Below are 20229 nucleotides of genomic sequence, written 5' to 3'. Positions count from 1 at the left end.
TTTGTCGCAATAGGATGTCTCTTTTGATGATACTATTCAGACGTAAAAATGTGCTTCATGCCAGTTTGGTTTTGCGTGCAATCTCATCATATATACATAGAATAATTCGATGATCCAGTATTGAACGGTAACATGTCAAAAATTCGACATTTCGCTATATTGGTATCAAAATACTCGTAAAAATGAGCGCTTGTCGGTTTTGTACAGAAACAATTCTAAAAAAATAATTTTGATAACTTGAAAGCCAAAAAGCCCAAATGAAATTTTACAAGCTTTCAAACAAAACCAGTTTTCTTCAGATCCATTTCGAATTGTTTCCATTTATAACTGGTGATTGACCATACGTTTCAATTTTGAATAGATAAATTCTGACATGTATCCTTTTAAAACTTGTCAAATCTTGTGTATTGGAAAATATTCAAAATATTAAAACATGATTATCTCAAAACTACATTTTTAGAGTTTTTACTGTCATAGAATTGACATGTGTTGTTCGTAATTGTAGTGTAGTTGCGCTTTTTGCAGTGGACTGTAATTTGAAGATGCTTATGGATGATAGATTCTTAGCTTTAACAAGCCTAGGCGTGTCTGCTGTCTTGAGGTAACTGAATGTAACTCACAATCACGGTCGACTGATGACCCGTAACTGCTGGTTGCCCTAGCTTGCGACAATATATGGGGATTTGGTGTAGATGGGAAAAAGTGACCCTATTTGGCCCAACCATAATGTTTGAAATGCTCGATTTCAGTGCCATGTGGATTATGTTTTACATACATAATTCTTAAAACACTCATGAGAAAATATAACTAATAGAAAAAATCTTTTTCGAATAAAGTAAGACACCCGGCAGGAATTGTACCTACGTCTCTTGGGTATCGCGCCCTGTGCTTTACCAATATGGTATGACTGCCATGCTTAATTGCGACAAACTTTAACTGTTGGCCTTATTAATACCTGCTCATTGAATAGAGTTACAGTTTTATTTAGAATACAAAAATCGATCGCCTACCGTAACGTGCACATAAAGGTTTTGCTTATTGTCTTTGCTTAGCGTCTTGCGTACTTCCCGGGTCTTTTCGGATGTTACTGTATTAAAAATTCTTTATAATTCCTTAGTGATCCATCATCAATTGGTGGTCAACGGCTGGTCGGCCCCAAGTGGACACATTGACGCCAGTAGATGTGTTCATAGCAAAAGTTGGGAAATGCCAAACTGCCAGCAAGTCCCATCTGCTGGCCTCCCCGTGGCGACCTCCGGGCAATGCAGCGTACGCTGTAGCTAACAGCAGGGGGCGAAGGGCGAGTGACCGGCGCCATAAAACTGGCCTTCTGGCTAAGGGAAGGAAATCCCCGACAGAAAAACCTGGTCGAGCCGACTTTCAGGGCCCTCGTGGCTCAGGCCTCGGGAGCGCTGGGCTAATCACCTTGCCTCCTTAAACGAAACAGATTAACAAAACACCTACACAGCAGCCTCGGACGACAACCGGCTCTGTAAAACGACGACCTTGCATGGAAATGGACAATGAAACAGGTAGAGTAATCCTCTCTAACAACTCGAGTATGCGCATTGGGACATATAATGTTCGCACCCTGCGTACCCCCGGAAAGGACCTGCACGCCACACGCATCATGCACACCTATGGTGTGGACATCCTAGGGCTGAGCGAAGTGCGCTGGAAAGGAGCCGGGAGAAAGTTGATTGAGGGTTACTCTATTGTCTACTCAGGTCAGGAGCAATACCATCGCCAGGGAGTGGCAGTGTTGATGTCAAAGAGAGCGGCCCGTTGCCTCGTGAAATGGGAACCAATCTCGGAGAGACTGATACGTGCCTCCTTCAAGACGCCTGGTAGCTCCTTGACCGTCTTTCAGTGCTACGCCCCCACTGAGGATGCCGACGCGCAGACAAAGGATGCTTTTTACGATTCTCTCCACGCGGCAGTCTCCGCCATCCCCCGAAGAGACCGCGTGATTGTAATGGGGGATTATAATGCGAGAGTAGGAGCAGACCCGGTGCTTGGCCCCACGGTGATGGGACGACACGGCCTCGGTGACCCCAACGATAATGGTGAGCGGCTCGTAGAATTCGCCACTCTGAACGAGCTTGCAATCGGAGGCACTGTTTTTCCCCACAAAGACATTCACAAATATACGTGGACGTCTCCTGATGGACGCACGAGGACGCAGATTGACCACTTCTTATACAGCTTGAAGCACCGAAAGGAACTTCTCGACGTGCGTACTTACAGAGGCGCCGATATCCATAGCGATCATGAGTTACTTATTGGAAACATCCGAGTAAAACTCAGTCGCCAGGCGAGGCCTCCAAAGTGCGAACGAATTGACGTTGAGAAGCTCCGACGCCGAAGAATTCGGACCGACTTCGAAACTGCTGTACGAGATAGTGTAGATCGTATCTACGAGCGGCACAAATCTGAATCCGACCTCATTGAGGCGGACTGGAGCCTCATAAAGAGTGCGATTGTGTCGTCGGCTCGTACCGTCCTTGGTACCAGAAGGAGTGAGCAGCCAAAGTGGATGTCTGACGAAACGTGGGTTGAAATTGGTGAACGAGCCAGGCTGAAAGCCCTGAGAGACGAGGAGAGAGACCCCGACCGAACCGAGGACCGCCGGACTGACTACCAGACCCAAGACAGGGTAGTCAAACGATCCGTGCGGTTGGACAAGCGCAATTTTATGAACCGGCAAATTGAAGCGGCAGAGGAGGCAGCAAGCAGAAATGACACCAGGAAACTCTTCCGAATCACCCGTGAAGTCTGCGGCAGGCGACCACCGACTCCCGGAGCCATTCGTGGTCCCAGTGGAGCAATAGAGTCTGACGCAGAATGCGTCAAGAAGATTTGGAAGAATCATTTCTGCGGAGTGCTGAACCGCCCACCCCCCTTGGATCCCTTTGACATATCTGCGGAAGCTTTACTTTTGGACATTCCCCGAGCGACCGACATTTCCGATTGCCCGCCCACGCACACCGAGATAAAATCGGCTGTGAAAAGGCTCAAGAACGGAAAGGCACCGGGGGGAGACGGGATTCATCCTGAATTCCTCAAGTACAGCTTGAGCGCAATCCTGCACCCTATGTTTCATCTGATGACAAAGGTGTGGGAAGAAGAGCGCTGCCCAAGGGACTGGGTGAACGGTGAAATCATCACACTTCTTAAAAAAGGTGACCCTCTAAGCTGCGACAATTACCGAGGCATTACGCTACTCAGTGTTCCGGGAAAGATTTTGGCAAACATCATTTTGATGAGAATAAGGGACCCAATAATGCACGTCCTCAGGAAAAACCAAGCCGGGTTTCTACCTGGTCGAGCGTGTGCAGACCAAATCCACAACCTTCGATGTCTTCTCCAGCAGAGCCATGAGTTGAACAGTCCGATGGCCTGCTGTTTTCTGGATTATGAGAAGGCTTTCGACAGTCCGCACCGCCCTTCCCTCTGGATGATACTGGGAGCATACGGGATCCCTCCCAAGATCATTGCCATAATCAAAAGCCTGCACGAGAATAGCGAATGCTGTGTCAGAATTGGAGACACTGTCACGGAATGGTTCGGGGTCACGACCGGAGTCAGACAGGGTTGTGTCCTTGCAACGTTTCTCTTTATCATTCTCTTTGACTTCATACTACGGAAGTCAATACCACCCGACCGAGGCATACCTGTTACCCCCACGGTGAAGCTATGCGACCTGGAATACGCCGATGATGCTGTCCTATTCGACAACTCAATCGAGGGCATTCAAGAGACAATCGACAGGTTGCATAACAACTCCTCTCGCGTTGGTTTGAAAATCAACGCGAAGAAAACCAACGTCTTGTGCAATAGCACCTGTCCTGATCCAGATTTCCCTCTGATTAGCGATGGACAGAGCATCGAGAGCGTCGACAGCTTCAAGTACCTGGGGGTACACATCACGGGAGATGGCATTTTGCAGAAAGAGCTCGCTATCCGAATGGGAATGGCTGGAGCAACATTCAACTCGATGCGAAATGTCTGGGACTCACGATTGTACTCGGTCAAAACCAAATGCCGCCTATTCGACGCTTGCATTCTGACGGTGCTGCTTTACGGTAGCGAATCATGGCACCTTACGAAGGCTCAGAGCAACCGTATACTGAGCTTCGAAAACAGATGTTTGCGACGAATACTGGGTGTGCGGTGGTATGACTTTAGGAGCAACGAGGAGATAAGAGAACGTACCAAGCAGCCTCTCATCACGCTGAAAGTGAAGAGGCGACGTTGGACCTGGCTCGGCCACGTGCTGCGGATGCCAGAAGAGAACTTTAACCTGGCTTGCCTGTTCTTCAAGCCGACCGGATTCCGGCGTCCTGGAAGGCCGCTAAATACAATCTACAGAGTGTATACGGCGGAGCTACGGGATGCTGGTTTGACCTGGAACGAAGCAAGAAGACTGGCGAGCGACAGGGATTCTTGGAGGCGCCGTGTGGTGTCCATATGCTCCAGTTAAGGGGCGGATATGGGCAAAGAAGAAGAAGATCCATCAGTTGCATCCATAGTTCCGCATCAGTTGAAATATGACCTTATGGTGGAGCGAGTTCAAAAGAAATTTTTGAGACTCCTTTATTTGAGGTTATATGGATACTATCCGTGGCTTTATCCAACTGACTTTCTCTTAGGAATGCTTACATACTGTAGTTTAAGTGCTAGAAGATATCAATATTTGGCCACGTATTTTTTTCGACTTATACGTGGTGTAAATGAGAACTCTGCCATTCTTGGTAATATTGACTTGTGTGTCCCTGATAACTATCTTAGAAATCGGGAGCATCAGTTGTTTTTTCTCCCGAGGAGCAGAACTAACCTGCCATTGGTGATGCCAATTGGGAGGGCAATAACTCTGTTCAACCAAATTGCTTCGGATGTTGATATATTCCATCTACGTGAGAATGAGTATAGGTGGACGTTATTTTTTAAATTCTTAAAATAGGGTCTGCTTAACTCATCCGGTGTACTTCCTTATACCTATATACTTCATATTTTTTGTATTTACACATTTATAATATAGAATAACTTAATATTGCATAATTACAGTATTACATAATACTGTTTTAATAATATTTCTTTGTTTCTAAATGTCATGTTGTGAACGTCATAAACTTATAATGTCCACAATATGTAAAATAAATTAAAATTCAAAATTGAAATTGCTTATAAGCAATGATGGAAATTTACTTCCGTTGGATTCGAACTCAAAAAAAAACATTTATATTCATGTTACATAATATAACTAATGTTTTGTATTTCTAATTGTTCGCAGTACGTTCGCCTCGCTTACGACACCCGGCCGGAGCTCATACTCCAACTCCTTACGCGAGAATGGGGCCTGGAACTGCCGAAACTCCTCATCACAGTGCAGGGTGGCAAGGCCAACTTCGAACTGCAGCACAAGCTAAAAAAGGTGCTCAGAAAAGGGTTGTTGAAGGCGGCCAAGACCACGGGGGCATGGATCTTCACTGGCGGGACTAACACCGGTGAGTTTCGATTATTTTCTTCTTCAATGGTCATTCTCTACCCACACTTTCAACCCTAACCTCACTACTCCAACGCTGTTATCTAACTAATCTACAGACTCGTCATTCTATTTTATTGTTAGTTCCCAGTAAGCCCACGCGATCGGCGAAGGATGGATGTAGATGCACGCTCTCTACCTGCACCTCGCCTCACCATTCCACCGTTGTTATCCGACTGCATTATCTACTCGAAAAGAACTGTTGCGTTTTTTTCGAGACGTTTTATGTTATAACTTCAGAAACTTTTGAGATAGGTATTTACGTATCGGGATGAAACTCTCTATTGGAGTTTGCAATTGACATTTTTCGTCTTGTATTTGACATGATAGGTATATACTGACTAACGATAGCCCGTTACTTTTTCCGCATAAAATACCTACATACCAAAATATAAAGGATATAATGAAAAAATATACTGATTCGACTGTAATTTAATCATCTATATAGGTGCCTATACACCGGTTGAATCTTTGCGTTTGCCTCTTTGCCAGTACCCCACTGTGCCACTCCACCGCTACTATATGACCACTTTACTTACTTGTGTTGAATTCTTGCAATTTCTAAAAGTTTAATCTTAACTCTACTAACTTGGTCTAACAATAAGTATATAAACTATGCAAATTTTATTAACACTGTCTAGTAGTTATACTCGGGTGCCACGGTTGCCGACGATGGTGGTATTTCTAGTGAGCTTGAAATCCGCATGGGTATGACGGGGTCCACATTTAACTAACTTGGAGTCGCATGAAGGTCAAGACTGTATTCTGTGAGGGCCAAATGTTCAACGCGTGCTTGCTACCAGTTTTCCTGTATGGCTGTGAGAAATGGCATCTTCTTACTAAGCTTCAAAGGTCTCAGCTTATCTCGCAGAATCGATGTCTCCGTCGAAGCTTAGGGGTACATTGGTACGACCGCGTTATAAACACCCGAGTTCGTGAGCGGAAACTGCAGCCTTCGGTGATTGAGGTAATCACGAAGAGACGCTTTACGTGGTTGGGAAATGTGTACCGGATGCCGCCAAAGAGTGCGACACTTCGTATCCTTGTGGCACAGGTTCAAGGGTTCCGTCGTCGCGGCCGACCCTCCCTCCCTCCCTCACTCTGCAACGGTGCTACATAAGCGATCTACGCGCTGCAGGTCTGGCATAGCGCAAACTTGTGCTTGCTCTATGCCCCAATGCTGGGTCGTGACAGGGTGAAAGAAAAAGATGACGTAATTATTGAGTTTTATAGGTACTATAACATAATATGGACAAAAGACAAAAATAAACTACGTATATTATTCTTTTCGTAAGTAGCATTTAAATACTTTTATCATTAGTTAGATTCTATATACAGAGCCCAAGTGAAGTTCTTAATAATATTAGGTTAGCAAGTTTAAAAATAATGTGATTTCAAATTTTCGTCGTGTATAGTAAAATAAATAATCTTGCTCAATATTTCGTAGATACATGCGTATGGCTACGATTGTATATTAACTGTATGACACACATATATTAAGAGAACCTACTATTACTCGATTAATTCATCTTGAAAATGAACACGTTGTCAAAACAATATGTTGCCTCGATAGATGCTTACATAATAAGCTTTAGGTTTATAAGAAGACCGTTCATATCAGAGCTTTCTCATAATAGAACAAGATGAGATTATGAGCTTTCGCGTATCGGATTCTTTGTTTTTGTTTAAGCTTACTTCGGTGTAAACTTATTCAATCATTTTTTTTTTATCTTACGTCTTTGTTATCAAACTTTTTTTTCGAAATAGGCTTTATAAACCGATTTCTTTCGCATATCCTAAAACGCTTGAAATTGTTTTTACATTCTTTAATATACAATAATACGCCAGTGATTCCCAACTTTTTTGTTTCGCAGAACCCTTGGAAGTTTTTATATTAGTATTCAGTGGCGAATGGTGGAGATAGGCTGTTAAGATCCGACGTTAACAGTGCATACCTACTACACTTTGTCAGTCATACGTATTTTGTTTTCATTCGTATAAGACTACAATTAACGGATGGTTTTGGTAGTTTTTAAAAATCAATCAAGCCCTACAAAAACCAAGCTATAATAGATAATAGTCAAAAAAATATTTGTATATCTATAAAATATTTAAAATTATGCCACTAAATCATACATAATAATTTTGGATATTTTATAGATATAAGAATATTTTTTATCGATTATGGTTTGGTATAGGCAAAGCTTAATGAATTTAACTAACTAACCAATAACATGTTTAAAGTATGTATTCCTAATTCAACGAAACCACGGTGGCCGCGCGGCATAAGCGTTGGACTATAAAGCCGTGAGTCCCAGGTTCGAATCCTGGGTCTGGCAAGTACACATATTGTTTTTCAATTTGTGTGTGTCAGGGTATGGACCTAATAGGTTGAGCAAGTGGCTGACATCCATTTCTCGTAAAAAACAAAATCTGACAATACAAACCTCCACTCTGTGGAGGCCCATATGATCCTGTCAGGATCAGACATGGTCGAAAAAAAAATTCAACGAAAACAAATAAGTATGAATGAAAAAATGTGCACTATTTTGTCGGATCGCCCATAACATACCAAATCTATTATGGTTTGGTTTAGGCGGGATTGGTTCAATAAAAACAAATACGTATGACTGACATAGTTTTATGTGCACTATTTATGCCGGATTTTAACAGCCTACCTCCACCCTTCGCTACTTTTTGTATGAGTATTTTATATTATTGGAAGTCTAGATAGGAAAATTACAAAATATAATAATATGTGTAAAGCAGTAGGCAGCACTGGCGAAGGCTCCACACTAGGTTATTATTTAAAACCTACTTTCTTACAAAAAATCCATATCGACGTATTTAAATACCTACCCAATCACTTATATTCCATAAAAATAATTAAACTTTTCCGAGTATAATATAAATATATGCAGACTATAGCACCATCTGTTAAAAGTTTAAAAATCCGCACCGCGCCATCTTTCTTTAAGGCCATGCATTAGTTGAGGCACGGTCTAAAAAGATCGTTGCTAGTCGATGCGCGGATTGCGGGTCGCGGGTGCAAATGACGCCTGTCAAACGAAATATTATTTGTCATATAAATCCAACATACGTCCATTTTATGTTCTGTTTATCCCGACTGCTGGAAGAAGGGTCACCTCACGGTGATCCCCAAAGCCGGCAGTCGCCCTCCTTGTGACCCGAAAGCGTATAGACCGATTACGCTCCTTCCCGTCTTCGGGAAGATATTGGAAAGATTGATAAACAGCAGGATTGAGTCCCACCTGTCGGAAAACTGTCCAATCTCGCAAAGACAATTTGGGTTTAGACCCGGAAAGTCCACCGAGGATGCGATTCGCTTTGTGATCGACTCTGTGGAGAGCTCTGGCAAGGACCTCGTTGCCGGGATTTTTCTCGACATCGCGGGCGCGTTTGATACTGCGTGGTGGCCCTTGGTTCTGGCAAAGCTTCGGCTGAAACAGATCCCCGGGGACCTCTTTGCCTTGGTTCAAAGCTACTTCAGCAATAGGGAGATAACCTACGACTCCGGCCCCAACCTGATTCACAGGAGGACCACCATGGGGTGTCCCCAGGGCTCCGTCCTGGGTCCCCTTTTGTGGAACATACTGTTTGACGACGTTCTGTCCCTGCCACTGCCTCCGGGCTGCACGCTCGTTGCGTACGCCGACGACTTGCTCCTGCTTGTTGGAGCGACGAGCCGACCGGCACTTGAGCGTGCAGCCACGGACGCCTTGGGCAGAATCCTTAATTGGGGGTTGCTGATCAAGCTGACCTTTGCCCCGAGCAAGACGGAAGCTGTCCTCCTCAGGGGTAGTTCTCGGGTCAACATAACTCGACGGCCACCCACGGTTCGTTTTGGCCAGACCTCAGTGCGTTTCTCCGAAAGGGTTACGTATCTGGGAGTAATTCTTGATGACAAGCTGTCTTTCGTTCACCATGCCAAGACGGCCGTCTCTAAGGCCAATTCGGCCTATCAGAGAATGGCCCGAATGGCAGGCAGCAATTGGGGACTTAAGCCTAGAGCCCTTAAGGTTGCATACGGCGCAATTTTCATGGGAATTGCCGGTTACGCCTCCAGCATTTGGCATTCCCGAGTAAACTCCTTAACTCTCGTGAGACGCGCACTACTAAGCGGGCAGCGACTTGCGCTGATCTCGCTTACCAAAGCCTACCGCACAACTTCTACTGACGCGCTTGCCGTACTCGCGGGGGTGCTACCCCTCGATCTGCACGTCCAAGTCAGAGGATCGATCACCCTCCTCTTGAGGGGGATCAGCACAACACTCGCCGGTGTCCATCTGACACCACCGCAGAGATCCGAGGACGTTCCTTACAGGAAGACTGTAAGTGACATTGTGTACAAGACCGCATATGCGGCATGGCAGGCGAGGTGGACCGCCTCCCCCAAGGGGCGGCACACTTACCGTTTTTTTCCAGACGTATTCTGCAGGCACCAAACTAGAAGACTCCAACCTTCGCACTGGATTAGCCAGTTCCTCACCGGCCATGGCAACTTCGCCGCCAGACTCCACGAGTTTGGCTTGATAGTAGATGGGCCGGGTTGTACCTGCGGGCATGACCACCAAGATGTTGAACACATCCTCTGGGATTGCCCGCTTATGGAATTCCAACGAGCGGAGCTGTTTGCCAGGGTCCGTCCTCACACGGGCCCAATTGGTCATGGAGATCTGGTAGCAACCGAGGCCAACTTTGCGGCATTTGAGAAATTTACAGCGTCGTATGGGGAGCGGGATAGTCCCGACTCTTCTGTAGACTCATCCATTTCAATTCGTGACACTCAGTATGCGGGTACACAAAGCGCTTAACGTCAGCGGACAGCAGAGCCAGTCCAAAAAACAAAAATTTTCTTTCTTAACTTTCTTCTTTAAGCACTACGGTGCATGGTTGCAGCATCAGTCCCGTGCGGCTCCGTCTCGGGACGGAATGAGCACTTAAAATCACTTCTTTCAGACACGTTAAAAGCGTCATAGAAAGCGGCCGTGCATATCCACGGTTGTGCATATATGACGGGTGGTGGTGGGCACTTTAACATGTTCTATTAGTAACAATAATAATATATTCATTGACATGTTTTCTTTTTAAAGTAAATGGGTAACGTTTTTAGTCATCTTTACACGATTTTAGAATTAATTGACCCGTCGCCATCACGCAGCAAAGTGACGTGCTTCTGGCTCGACATTCTCTCACTGAATGGCAGCGAGTCCAAAATTTCGTCGCGCGTACAGTTGAAAATTATTTGGCGTTTCACTGATGCGTCACTTCACGTCACGTCAGCGTATTTATCGGATTATTCACCAGGAATGCTGATGTTTTTTTTGTTTGGACTTTATCTCACGTGACCTCACCATGTCTATCGCAATGTATGCAAAACGATAGCCACTGATGCTTGAGCCTAAAATCTTTGCGTATAATATTATTGTCTATGACTGCAGCTTTTTCCAAAATAATTCATAATTAGATAATTTATAAAAAAAATCTATGCCATTCAATCATAATATAGACTTACTCGTATACATTACACTATATTTTGCGTTATCAATACGGAGATGGTTTCTCGAAATGCGACGATTTTTGTTCATTTCATTGAAGGTCACTTTGTAAACATAGAAAATTTCCCTCAGATAGAAAAACGCATTTTCATTAATATTTACTTAAAAAGCAATTTACTCTGGACGTTTATTCAAGGAAATGGTTTCCGAATAATGCATTTTCTGTGCGACGATCGCAGAATGTAATTCAATCACCGCTATTGAAATGGGTTTCCATTGAAACTATTTCGATATTGGAACGGCAAAATGAATTGAGATTTGAACTAATTTCACTCAACATGTCCCGTAGAAATCAAAACAATATTTTAGTTCTGTGTATGCAGCAGTTGCGAAGACTCCATACTAGGCGATTATTTGAAGCCTACCTTCATAAGAAAAATATTTTTTAATCGCATATTGACTTATTTATATTATAATCACTTGATTATATTCTATAAAATAATTTATTTTGCCAACGAGAGATGCCGTATAATATGTAGGAATGTATTACACACATAATTACAAAACAATCTGCAAAGGTTTTAAAAAGTATACCACAGCGCGCAATCTGTCTTGACGTAAATAAAGGTCGGATTATGTTTCAAATAATTCTCAATTTTTTTTCATATTGACTTTACGTCACGTAGCCCAGTCTATTGAATTTTATGAACTAAGGTAAGCTTCGATCGCAGAGCCTAAAACTAAATAATTAATAATTAGATAGTTTAATCGTATAATAATAAATATAGATTGTTTTTTTTTAAATAAAAATAACTTTTATCTAATGATTTTTGATGTGTATAAATGTTTTCAAAAAATACGTAATTTAAACAGCTAATCGCTTAATTTTATGTCGTCAATGAGTTTTTGAAGTTTTATTAAATTAGTGTGTCGTTGTCTTTAGTGTGTTCATTAGTAGTAATATCGTATTATCTTATTTCTCGTAAGTATACCTGACAAAGTGTGTTCTTTTTATCAGATCTCCACAGCCTACCTCTTTCCAAAAGTCACCCTTCGCCACTGATACAGGTAAGATATCAGTACCTTCGGAATTTCATTGTTTAATTAACCTTTAACTTCTTCTGGTCCCTTCTCGGCTAATTTGTAATTTGGATACTATACCATACTAGAGCTAACTCTAATAATATTATTATGTATTTTTCCTGAAGTCACTATAGTCTAGTATTAAAATATTGTCATTACATATATTTATTTTAATCGTCCAAATTAAACATTTGAGTAGGCATATCGGTTACTTTTAACTTATTAATCGAACTGCCAATTCAATTAATAGTCATTATAGTCTTGTTGAGATGGTATCGACCAGTGGCGAAGGGTGACTTTTGGAAAGAAGTAGACTTTCGAAATTAGAGAAAAACAGCACACTTGTCGGCTATACTTATAATACTATATACACTAATGAATGTGATACACTAAATCGATGAAATTTCGATACCTTACTACTTTCCTAAACATTTATGCTCATCAAAAATCTTTACATAAAATTATTTTTTTATTTTTTAAAACAATCCATTTTATTTATTGTGATTGAATGCCATAGAAATATTTTTGAAGTTATACTTCTTTTTGGCGCGTTTGGGAAATCAGATCAGAGTTTATTTTTGGCGTGTGACATGTAACACATCATTTATTTTTTCACACGAAAAAAAACGAAATCGATTGGATCCGAACCACCGATTGTTTGGTTATCAGCCGAACGCACTACCTTTACGCCACAGTATGATACTGCAATCGTGACGATTATACAGTATAATATTATAGTTTAGAATTCTTCCGTTGCCTAGGCAGCGAATTTATTATTGTCGGGCATTTGCAATTCCTTACGTAAACAAACGATTAAACGTCAGAGTGACAATTGATACTTTAAAAATAAAAACAACGAGAAACCATTATATAATTTAGTAATATAAGTTAAAGTGTATAGAAATAAACCAACGGCGTTCCAAAAAGCGGTCCTTTTTCTTGAGTGTATAATTTAACAAGATAATTAAGAGCTAGTCAAAGAATCTAGTTTATCACAAGTTTTGTTTTTGTTTAGTTACGTCAAAGAAGTATAACTTCTAACGCGCGTACATAAGTACACACAGAGAGTTTTTTTTATTTTAGACAAAGCTGCAGTCATAGATAATAATATTTTCCGCACAGGTTTTAGATTTCGACTTACGGGCCTACCGTATTGCATACATTAAGGTAGACAGGGCTTAGATCCGTGAGGTAAAGTCTGTACAAAAAGTGTGTGACATTAATCGCACAATAATACGATATATACAATAGTTGAAGAGAGATGGCACTGTTGCATATTTTTCGTTAACCTTTGACAGATGGTTCTGTTTATCTGTATTATACATTTTTACATATATGACAGATGTCGTTGGGAGATTAAATTATTTTTCTAGTATATAAAATAAACAAGGCATTATTTAAATACATTAATATGCAATTAAAAATGATTTTCTGTAGAGGGTACGATTTAAATAATTGTCTAGCTTGGAATCTTTGCCACTGGATAGGTAACTAAAAATTGGCAAGAATATGGCCCTCAACTTATTTATTGAAAAAAAACCCCAGCGTTCTTAATGGCGAGGAATCTCATATACGAAAGCTTACTAGTGTTTGTTTGTGATTACCCTATCCATACTATCAGTATATCAAATTAAGTAATCCAACCTCGTATAAAAGTAATAGATGTAAGTTACCTAGGATTAATAATTTTTTTAGTTAAAATATGCTACGCACTAATTTCATGGGTAACACCCACCATGGCCCCCATAAGGGAGGGGGCTGACAGGACCCTAGCCTGGGGGCTCGGCCTCAAGAGGGGCCCGGCGAGGCGAGTCGATCAGATAAGTGAGATAAATACACATCATAAATTTGCTTCACTAGTTTTTTACTAGTTTAAAGTTGCCTGCGGCGCTATTTTCCTTCAATAATATTGGTATTTTAAATTATGTGATTATACTGTACAATTTTTAATAAATTGTGTATCAATATTCGACAACTCCATAATTCAAATGGACGTATTAAAATATCAACAAAAAAAAACACTAAATATATACATTAATTTTACCGCGTACGTGGGAAATGCTACTGTTTAGAGAGCATTACACTGCCTTTATCCTTAGCGATAGGTGGGTGGGCCCACCAAAGATCCCGCTTGAGGATGTGAGGGCCATGACACCCACATATAACCGATTAATGCGCTAAAGTGTCAGATTTTTTCAATATATGTGCTGAAGAATTTTCTGGTCGAAGAATTGTTGGCTACGAATATTCATAGAATCCCAAAGTAACAGGTGCCCATTCCCTGAAGTTCGTACTATTTCGAAGTAATATATTTGCTTAACTATAGTTTTGTTGATTCGATGTTCACCTCTGTATATTAAAGTTAGTCACAGAAGCCAAATCGAATTGTTTATACAGTCTGCAAACTCAAGCTTCGCCCGGCGTTCTCTGTTTCGATGCAAATTTTGTTGTTTGAATTCTGAGGGGTTTCCATTAAAATGACTAATTAACTATCTTCAGCCGAATGCTGAAATTGATTTTTACATCAAAGGATATAAGCATACTATGCCTAGCCTTAAAGATGGCAGGCTTTGTACTTTGCATGACTTTGAAAATTCGTTACATTTTACCACGTTTTTCGTAGCTCGTATTCTTGTTTGTCCGGTGGTTGTTTATCCGGTACAAATCTTGCAATCGATTTTTAACTAACTTCCCGACTAGCTAGACATTTGAAACTTTTAGAATATATCAGAACACGATGCCAATGCATTCTTTTAATACTTTTGGCCATCTTTAAGTAGAATTGAATTCATTTTCAGTTAATTTTGTTTTGTATGAAAAGTTATTATGGAAGAAATCCGTAATCCAATCCACTATTATTGTTTGCTAAGGGGGTGGTCCTAGCAACTAAATTATTAATATATACGTGCGTTACTATGGAAATCAAAATGTCTTTTCAGTATTCTATATTTGTTTGTTTGTTGCAAAATACCAAAAAAATGATTTGTTGACAATTGCCTTATTTGTCCTAAATTATTAGTACATAGAATTGTCAAGTTTATATGATTCAACAGAAATTTTAAAAATGGGATATATAAAAAGTTCTTTTTATCTTGTAATTATTTATTTTAATTTTGTGCTTAATCCAGAGCTTTAAATAGAATCTAAACGTAACCTCAAGAACACGTTAGTTATACTATAAGTCGTCCGTAAATGTCGTTACACCATTTTTTTCACGAACTTTCGCCAACCCATAGATTGATTTAAAAATATATATATAATCATATTTAGGTAAGTAGGTACATACTTAAGCTGCAGAAAGCTACTTAAAGTCATCTTAAGCAGATACATAAATACAATTATTATATAGATGTTTTCTGAACTAAGTAAATTTAATTAACGTTAAAGAGAGAATTTCTTAAAATTTTGTTTATTATTGTTAAAAATATTTCAATTAAATTTAATCACAAAAAATAAATACAGATTGTTTTTTTTTCTAATGATATTTGATGTGTCCAAATGTGTAGGAAAATTATAATAATTTAAACTCATCGCTCAATTTTATTTCGTCAGTAAGTTTTAGATATTTCATTGTATTTGTGCGTGGTTGTCGTTAGTGTATCATAATCTTCTTATTTCCCGTAAGTATATCGCATAAGTGTGCTCTTTTTCTCAACAAATATTTTGTTATACGTATAATAGCTTTCCCGGAACGTCAACATCTTATTGGATAGTAATTTTTGATACTGTTCGGTTATACGGAATACAGCGGAAAACATATTTCGAAAATACCCGATATACTGGATTATTTGTTAGTTTGGGTTAGTTTAGGTTAGGTTAGGTTGGGTTAGGTTAGGTTAGGTTTGGTTAGGTTAACCTAACAAATAATCCAGTTTATCGGCTATTTTCAAAATGTGTTTTCCGCTGTATTCCGTATAACCGAACAGTACCTAATTTTTTTAATAAATCATTAAATTTGTTCTGTATTATTCTGATAGGGTAATACTTGTTTGCGTTGTTGCTTAAAAAAGATATCGTGTGTGTTTTTATTAAAGCCGGAAGGCGATATTATTAATATCAATCACACAAGATGAGCGATCACTGTTTACCAATATATTAAGTTGTTATTTTTTATTAAATATTGCGTATGTATACATAATATTAAGGTTTGATAATGTTAGTTTTTTATTATTGAAAAAAATATAGTTTTGAAAAAATACTTAATAACGAAGAGTGTTCGGGCCAATTATGGTAGCGCAATCCTTGCCAAATTCCTATACAATCCACACCACATTCAGGCATAGTATAAACAAAGTTAGTTACCTCCAAACGCGGTTAAACGTGCGTTAAAGAAACAATTCGCTTACGAAATATCGGTTAGACGTTAGACCAGTACCGCGGAACGCACCGTAAGTCCAAAACAACATAGCAGCAAACTACGGAGTGACTCAAAATAAACATTAACGCGCGAGAGTGATAGTGCGAGTGAGTGACGTTCAAGACCACGGAGCCAGCTTCAGCGTCACAAAAGGTCAGTGGCTGGCATCCGTGATAAACCCCTCCAACATCCGAATCACTCCTTATTACGTTTAATACAGTCCACTGAAAAGCGTCTTCAGAGTATTTAGTTATTACGATTAAGTATGTAATGTCATTTATCTTAATTGATTAAAAAGCAGATTGCTGTTTGATTGGAAAAGTTTTAAAAAACTCATTTAAAACGTTGTTATAACATATAATTCGCATGAATTATAGACGGATCGATGGTTCAGAGACGAAAGCATTCACCCGGAAAGTGAAAGACGTGAGTTCGAGTCCCACTCAGTCCAACTTTATTTCTCGATTATTTTCCAAAAGTGTATTTTTCGTAATAAGCAATTAATTACACTATGCTTAAATATATTATTTTTTTATTTTATTTATTAAGGAAACAAACAGTTACATATTGATTACAAAAATTTAAAATATAATAATGAAAAGTTATTGCAACCAGAAAAGTTTCCATGTATACATTATAATATAGTTAAGCCTAACACGATAGAGATTAAAAATAACATAAATATAAAGAAATTACATAAGAAAAATGAGGTAGAATAATGAATAATTAAATTATATACAAAAAAAGTAACATAAAAAAAAATATAAGTATATAAATATATATATCTAATGTGAATTATCAAAAGGATCAACGGTGGAGAAATACATATTATAATTTAGACAAGAGCGCCGAATAAAAGAGTTTTGTGCATAATTAGAAACACTACGACTGATATGGTACAAAGTTTGGTTTCGCCTAAATCTTGATGGACAATGGAAACCCACCCTTTCGAGTAGGTTTGGCGAGTCAAGAAAACCATTGATAATTTTAAAAAGAAAATATTGATCAGTTATAGAACATCGACTTTCCAAAGATGGTACCATAAAAGTTGCAGTGGTCGAAATAGAATTAGAATTTAAATATACTTAAGTAATACAAATTCAACACCATTTTTGACGGGTATTAATTACTTGTTAGGCATTTTCATTTTTTTTTTCATGAACGCTTTTACTTAACCGAAAATAAAATCTATGGTAAGAGTGTCATGAACATATACATAATATTATAACTTCCTAAACTTTTTATTTAAATTTACATGCTCAGACGAGACATAAGTTTCAATTAAATAAACAATAACACAATATATACATATATAAAATCTATATATAATTGAATTAGCATTTACTTTGTTGAATTCAATTTAAAAAAAAATGATAGTAAAAATTGTACAGATTGGTTTGGTCCGGTGTCTTCCGCTTAAGGGGGGACATGTTCAAACACGCGCGTTAACATGATCTTACTCCCTACTTCATTTATCGTTTCTCAATTTATGGCTACGGCCGTATGCTGTAGCTTAACCACTGGGGAATGCCAAAAGAAATGGCGTATTTCAAAAAAACACTACCTTATTCTTAGGTCAATAATTATTATAAAGCAAACATTATTCGTAGAATGTTTATCACATTTGAATGGTCAAAGACATAGCTTATAATCAGTGTCTTTAAAAGTATCTTTAAATGTGTAAATCTTGCCCATTTTTTGAATAATAAACTGCCTAATTCTTGTCAAATTTGGGATCACAGAGATTATCAATATAATTTTTTATCGTAAATATTTCACTAAAATAATGTCGACATAAATTTTACTAATGGTTTTATAAATGCTTTTAAAAATTAATATATATTAAAAATCTTAACACCACTTCACATGGACGTACTGAAATATGACTATATTCTAAAACATTAGAGCGAGAGGCTTAAAAGAATACTATTGTATGTAATAAAAATACTTTATGCAGTCATCAAATGTTTAAAATAAATATGAAGGATAATGAGGCTTCAAAATTGTGTAAATAGATTATCTACAACGCTTAAGGAATGTCCAGGATCATGCTTTGAAAATAGCATAAAAGCTCCATTTTGACGTACGCTGAGCATGTGGGCCGTTAAAAGGACGTTTTTAACAGATTTGTTTTAATCATTGTGCTGGATTTGAAAATAGAATATTTTAAGACATCATAATAATTTAGAATGTATTGGAAGTTAATCAGGAGCGTGCCTATACTACTTATATACGAATATAATATTATAGATTCAGTGCTAACAATGCGCATATGATACTACCAGTTTATGCGTCTAGAGCCGGTATTATCTTAAAAATTATATAAGTATATATATTCAATTAGGGCACAGATGTAGATCATGTTTCAAAATTTTTACACGTGTACCTAGTCGTTTTTCAGACCTAAAGGCTTTAGATTAACAATTCATTAAAACGTTCCTTGTTATGCATGTTAGTGCGAAAATAAATCAAACAATGTGTATTTTGATAACGAAGCCTGCCCATGTTTCATGTTAATTTCGGTAATATCTAAACTCTAAACAGTTAAACTATTCATAGAGGAAATTTTAATGAATACAAAGTTCTATGCATAATACGAGTATAATAACGAAAATTCAATACGTTGGAAAAGCCTTAAGTAATAGTAAAATATTTTTAAAGGTCAAAATAAATAAGGAACATATTAACTATAATCTAACGTTTAAAACACAGAACATTGCAAAAGATATTGAATTGTGTAAGTATCAGTCGACCCCACATTAGATATCTTATTCATGTTAAAATAAATTCGCTATGCCTTTCTCCATTGTATACAAATGTACCGGTGTCAATTTTCGGCGAAAAGCCATTATATTAATTAAAATAATCCATTTTATGTGTTCACCCCACCCTATGCATACGCAAGAATCCAATTTTGTTTTGCCAAAATTTATTATCTGCGTTAGAGGACCAAACGATAAACATAGCCGCGATTTTTTTGGCTTTAAAATAATACGCGTTTAAATTTTATTGTGTTGCGGTTAACAAACCAATTTTAATGGTCCTGCCTCGCTCCGTGCAATTCAACACTTGGCGTACCTGCGGATTTGACGGTAGCGTAATCACTTTATCATTAACACTAACTGTAGCCGATCCACTTCTCGACGAATACCTCTCCAGCTTTTTCTCTAGGCCTAAACCGTTAAATTTTTCCTCGCAAGTCGTAGATGGATATTATGCTTAGTTCTGTCTTCACAAATTCATTTAGAACAAGAACTTCTTGTCCACGTGCTAAAACTGCAAACCAACAAGCCCCTCCTGTGCAGTTAATCGCCCCTACATTTATTATTTCATTTTACGCTTCCGTGATATACGGATATTATATTATCTATTGTTGCTTTTTATAATACAAATATATCTAAAACGATCAGGAGTGATGAGTGAGATGGGGTATAGGTAAATCATTCTACAGTGGCACCATAGGCGATTCTACGCGTGTATTGAATTGCTTGCGACAATGCCTGTTTCAATGCTAGCAAACAATACCACTACAACTGCAAGCCGTATTTGCCGCACCCATGGTGCCACTGTAAAACGATTTATCTATAAGTCAAATCAGTCCCTAATACAGTGCATTGTTTATATTCTTACTGCTGCGACCAGGTATTATGATTTTAAAATCACATTTCTACGTCGAATTGAATACGTAAAACAATCCACTTTTATATTAAAAAAGTGGTAGGCAT

The 20229-nt window shown here is 38.8% G+C and overlaps 1 protein-coding gene across 1 annotated transcript in view; it reads left to right on the top strand.

The window, feature by feature from the left end:
* The window catches only part of Trpm (transient receptor potential cation channel, subfamily M), a 610587-nt gene that overhangs the window by 450632 nt on the left and 139726 nt on the right, over positions 1 to 20229 (top strand). Inside the window, exon 5 of the mRNA XM_085944074.1 lies at positions 5294 to 5507. Within this exon, the coding sequence (XP_085800200.1) occupies positions 5294 to 5507 (214 nt within the window). The remainder of the gene's footprint in view (positions 1 to 5293; positions 5508 to 20229) is intronic.

Source organism: Rhyacophila brunnea, unplaced genomic scaffold (assembly GCF_057557595.1).
Source record: "Rhyacophila brunnea isolate RB1 unplaced genomic scaffold, BYU_Rbru_1.0 scaffold_16, whole genome shotgun sequence".
Taxonomy (NCBI): Eukaryota; Metazoa; Arthropoda; class Insecta; order Trichoptera; family Rhyacophilidae; genus Rhyacophila; species Rhyacophila brunnea.
This window is presented reverse-complemented; position numbering and strand designations above follow the sequence as displayed.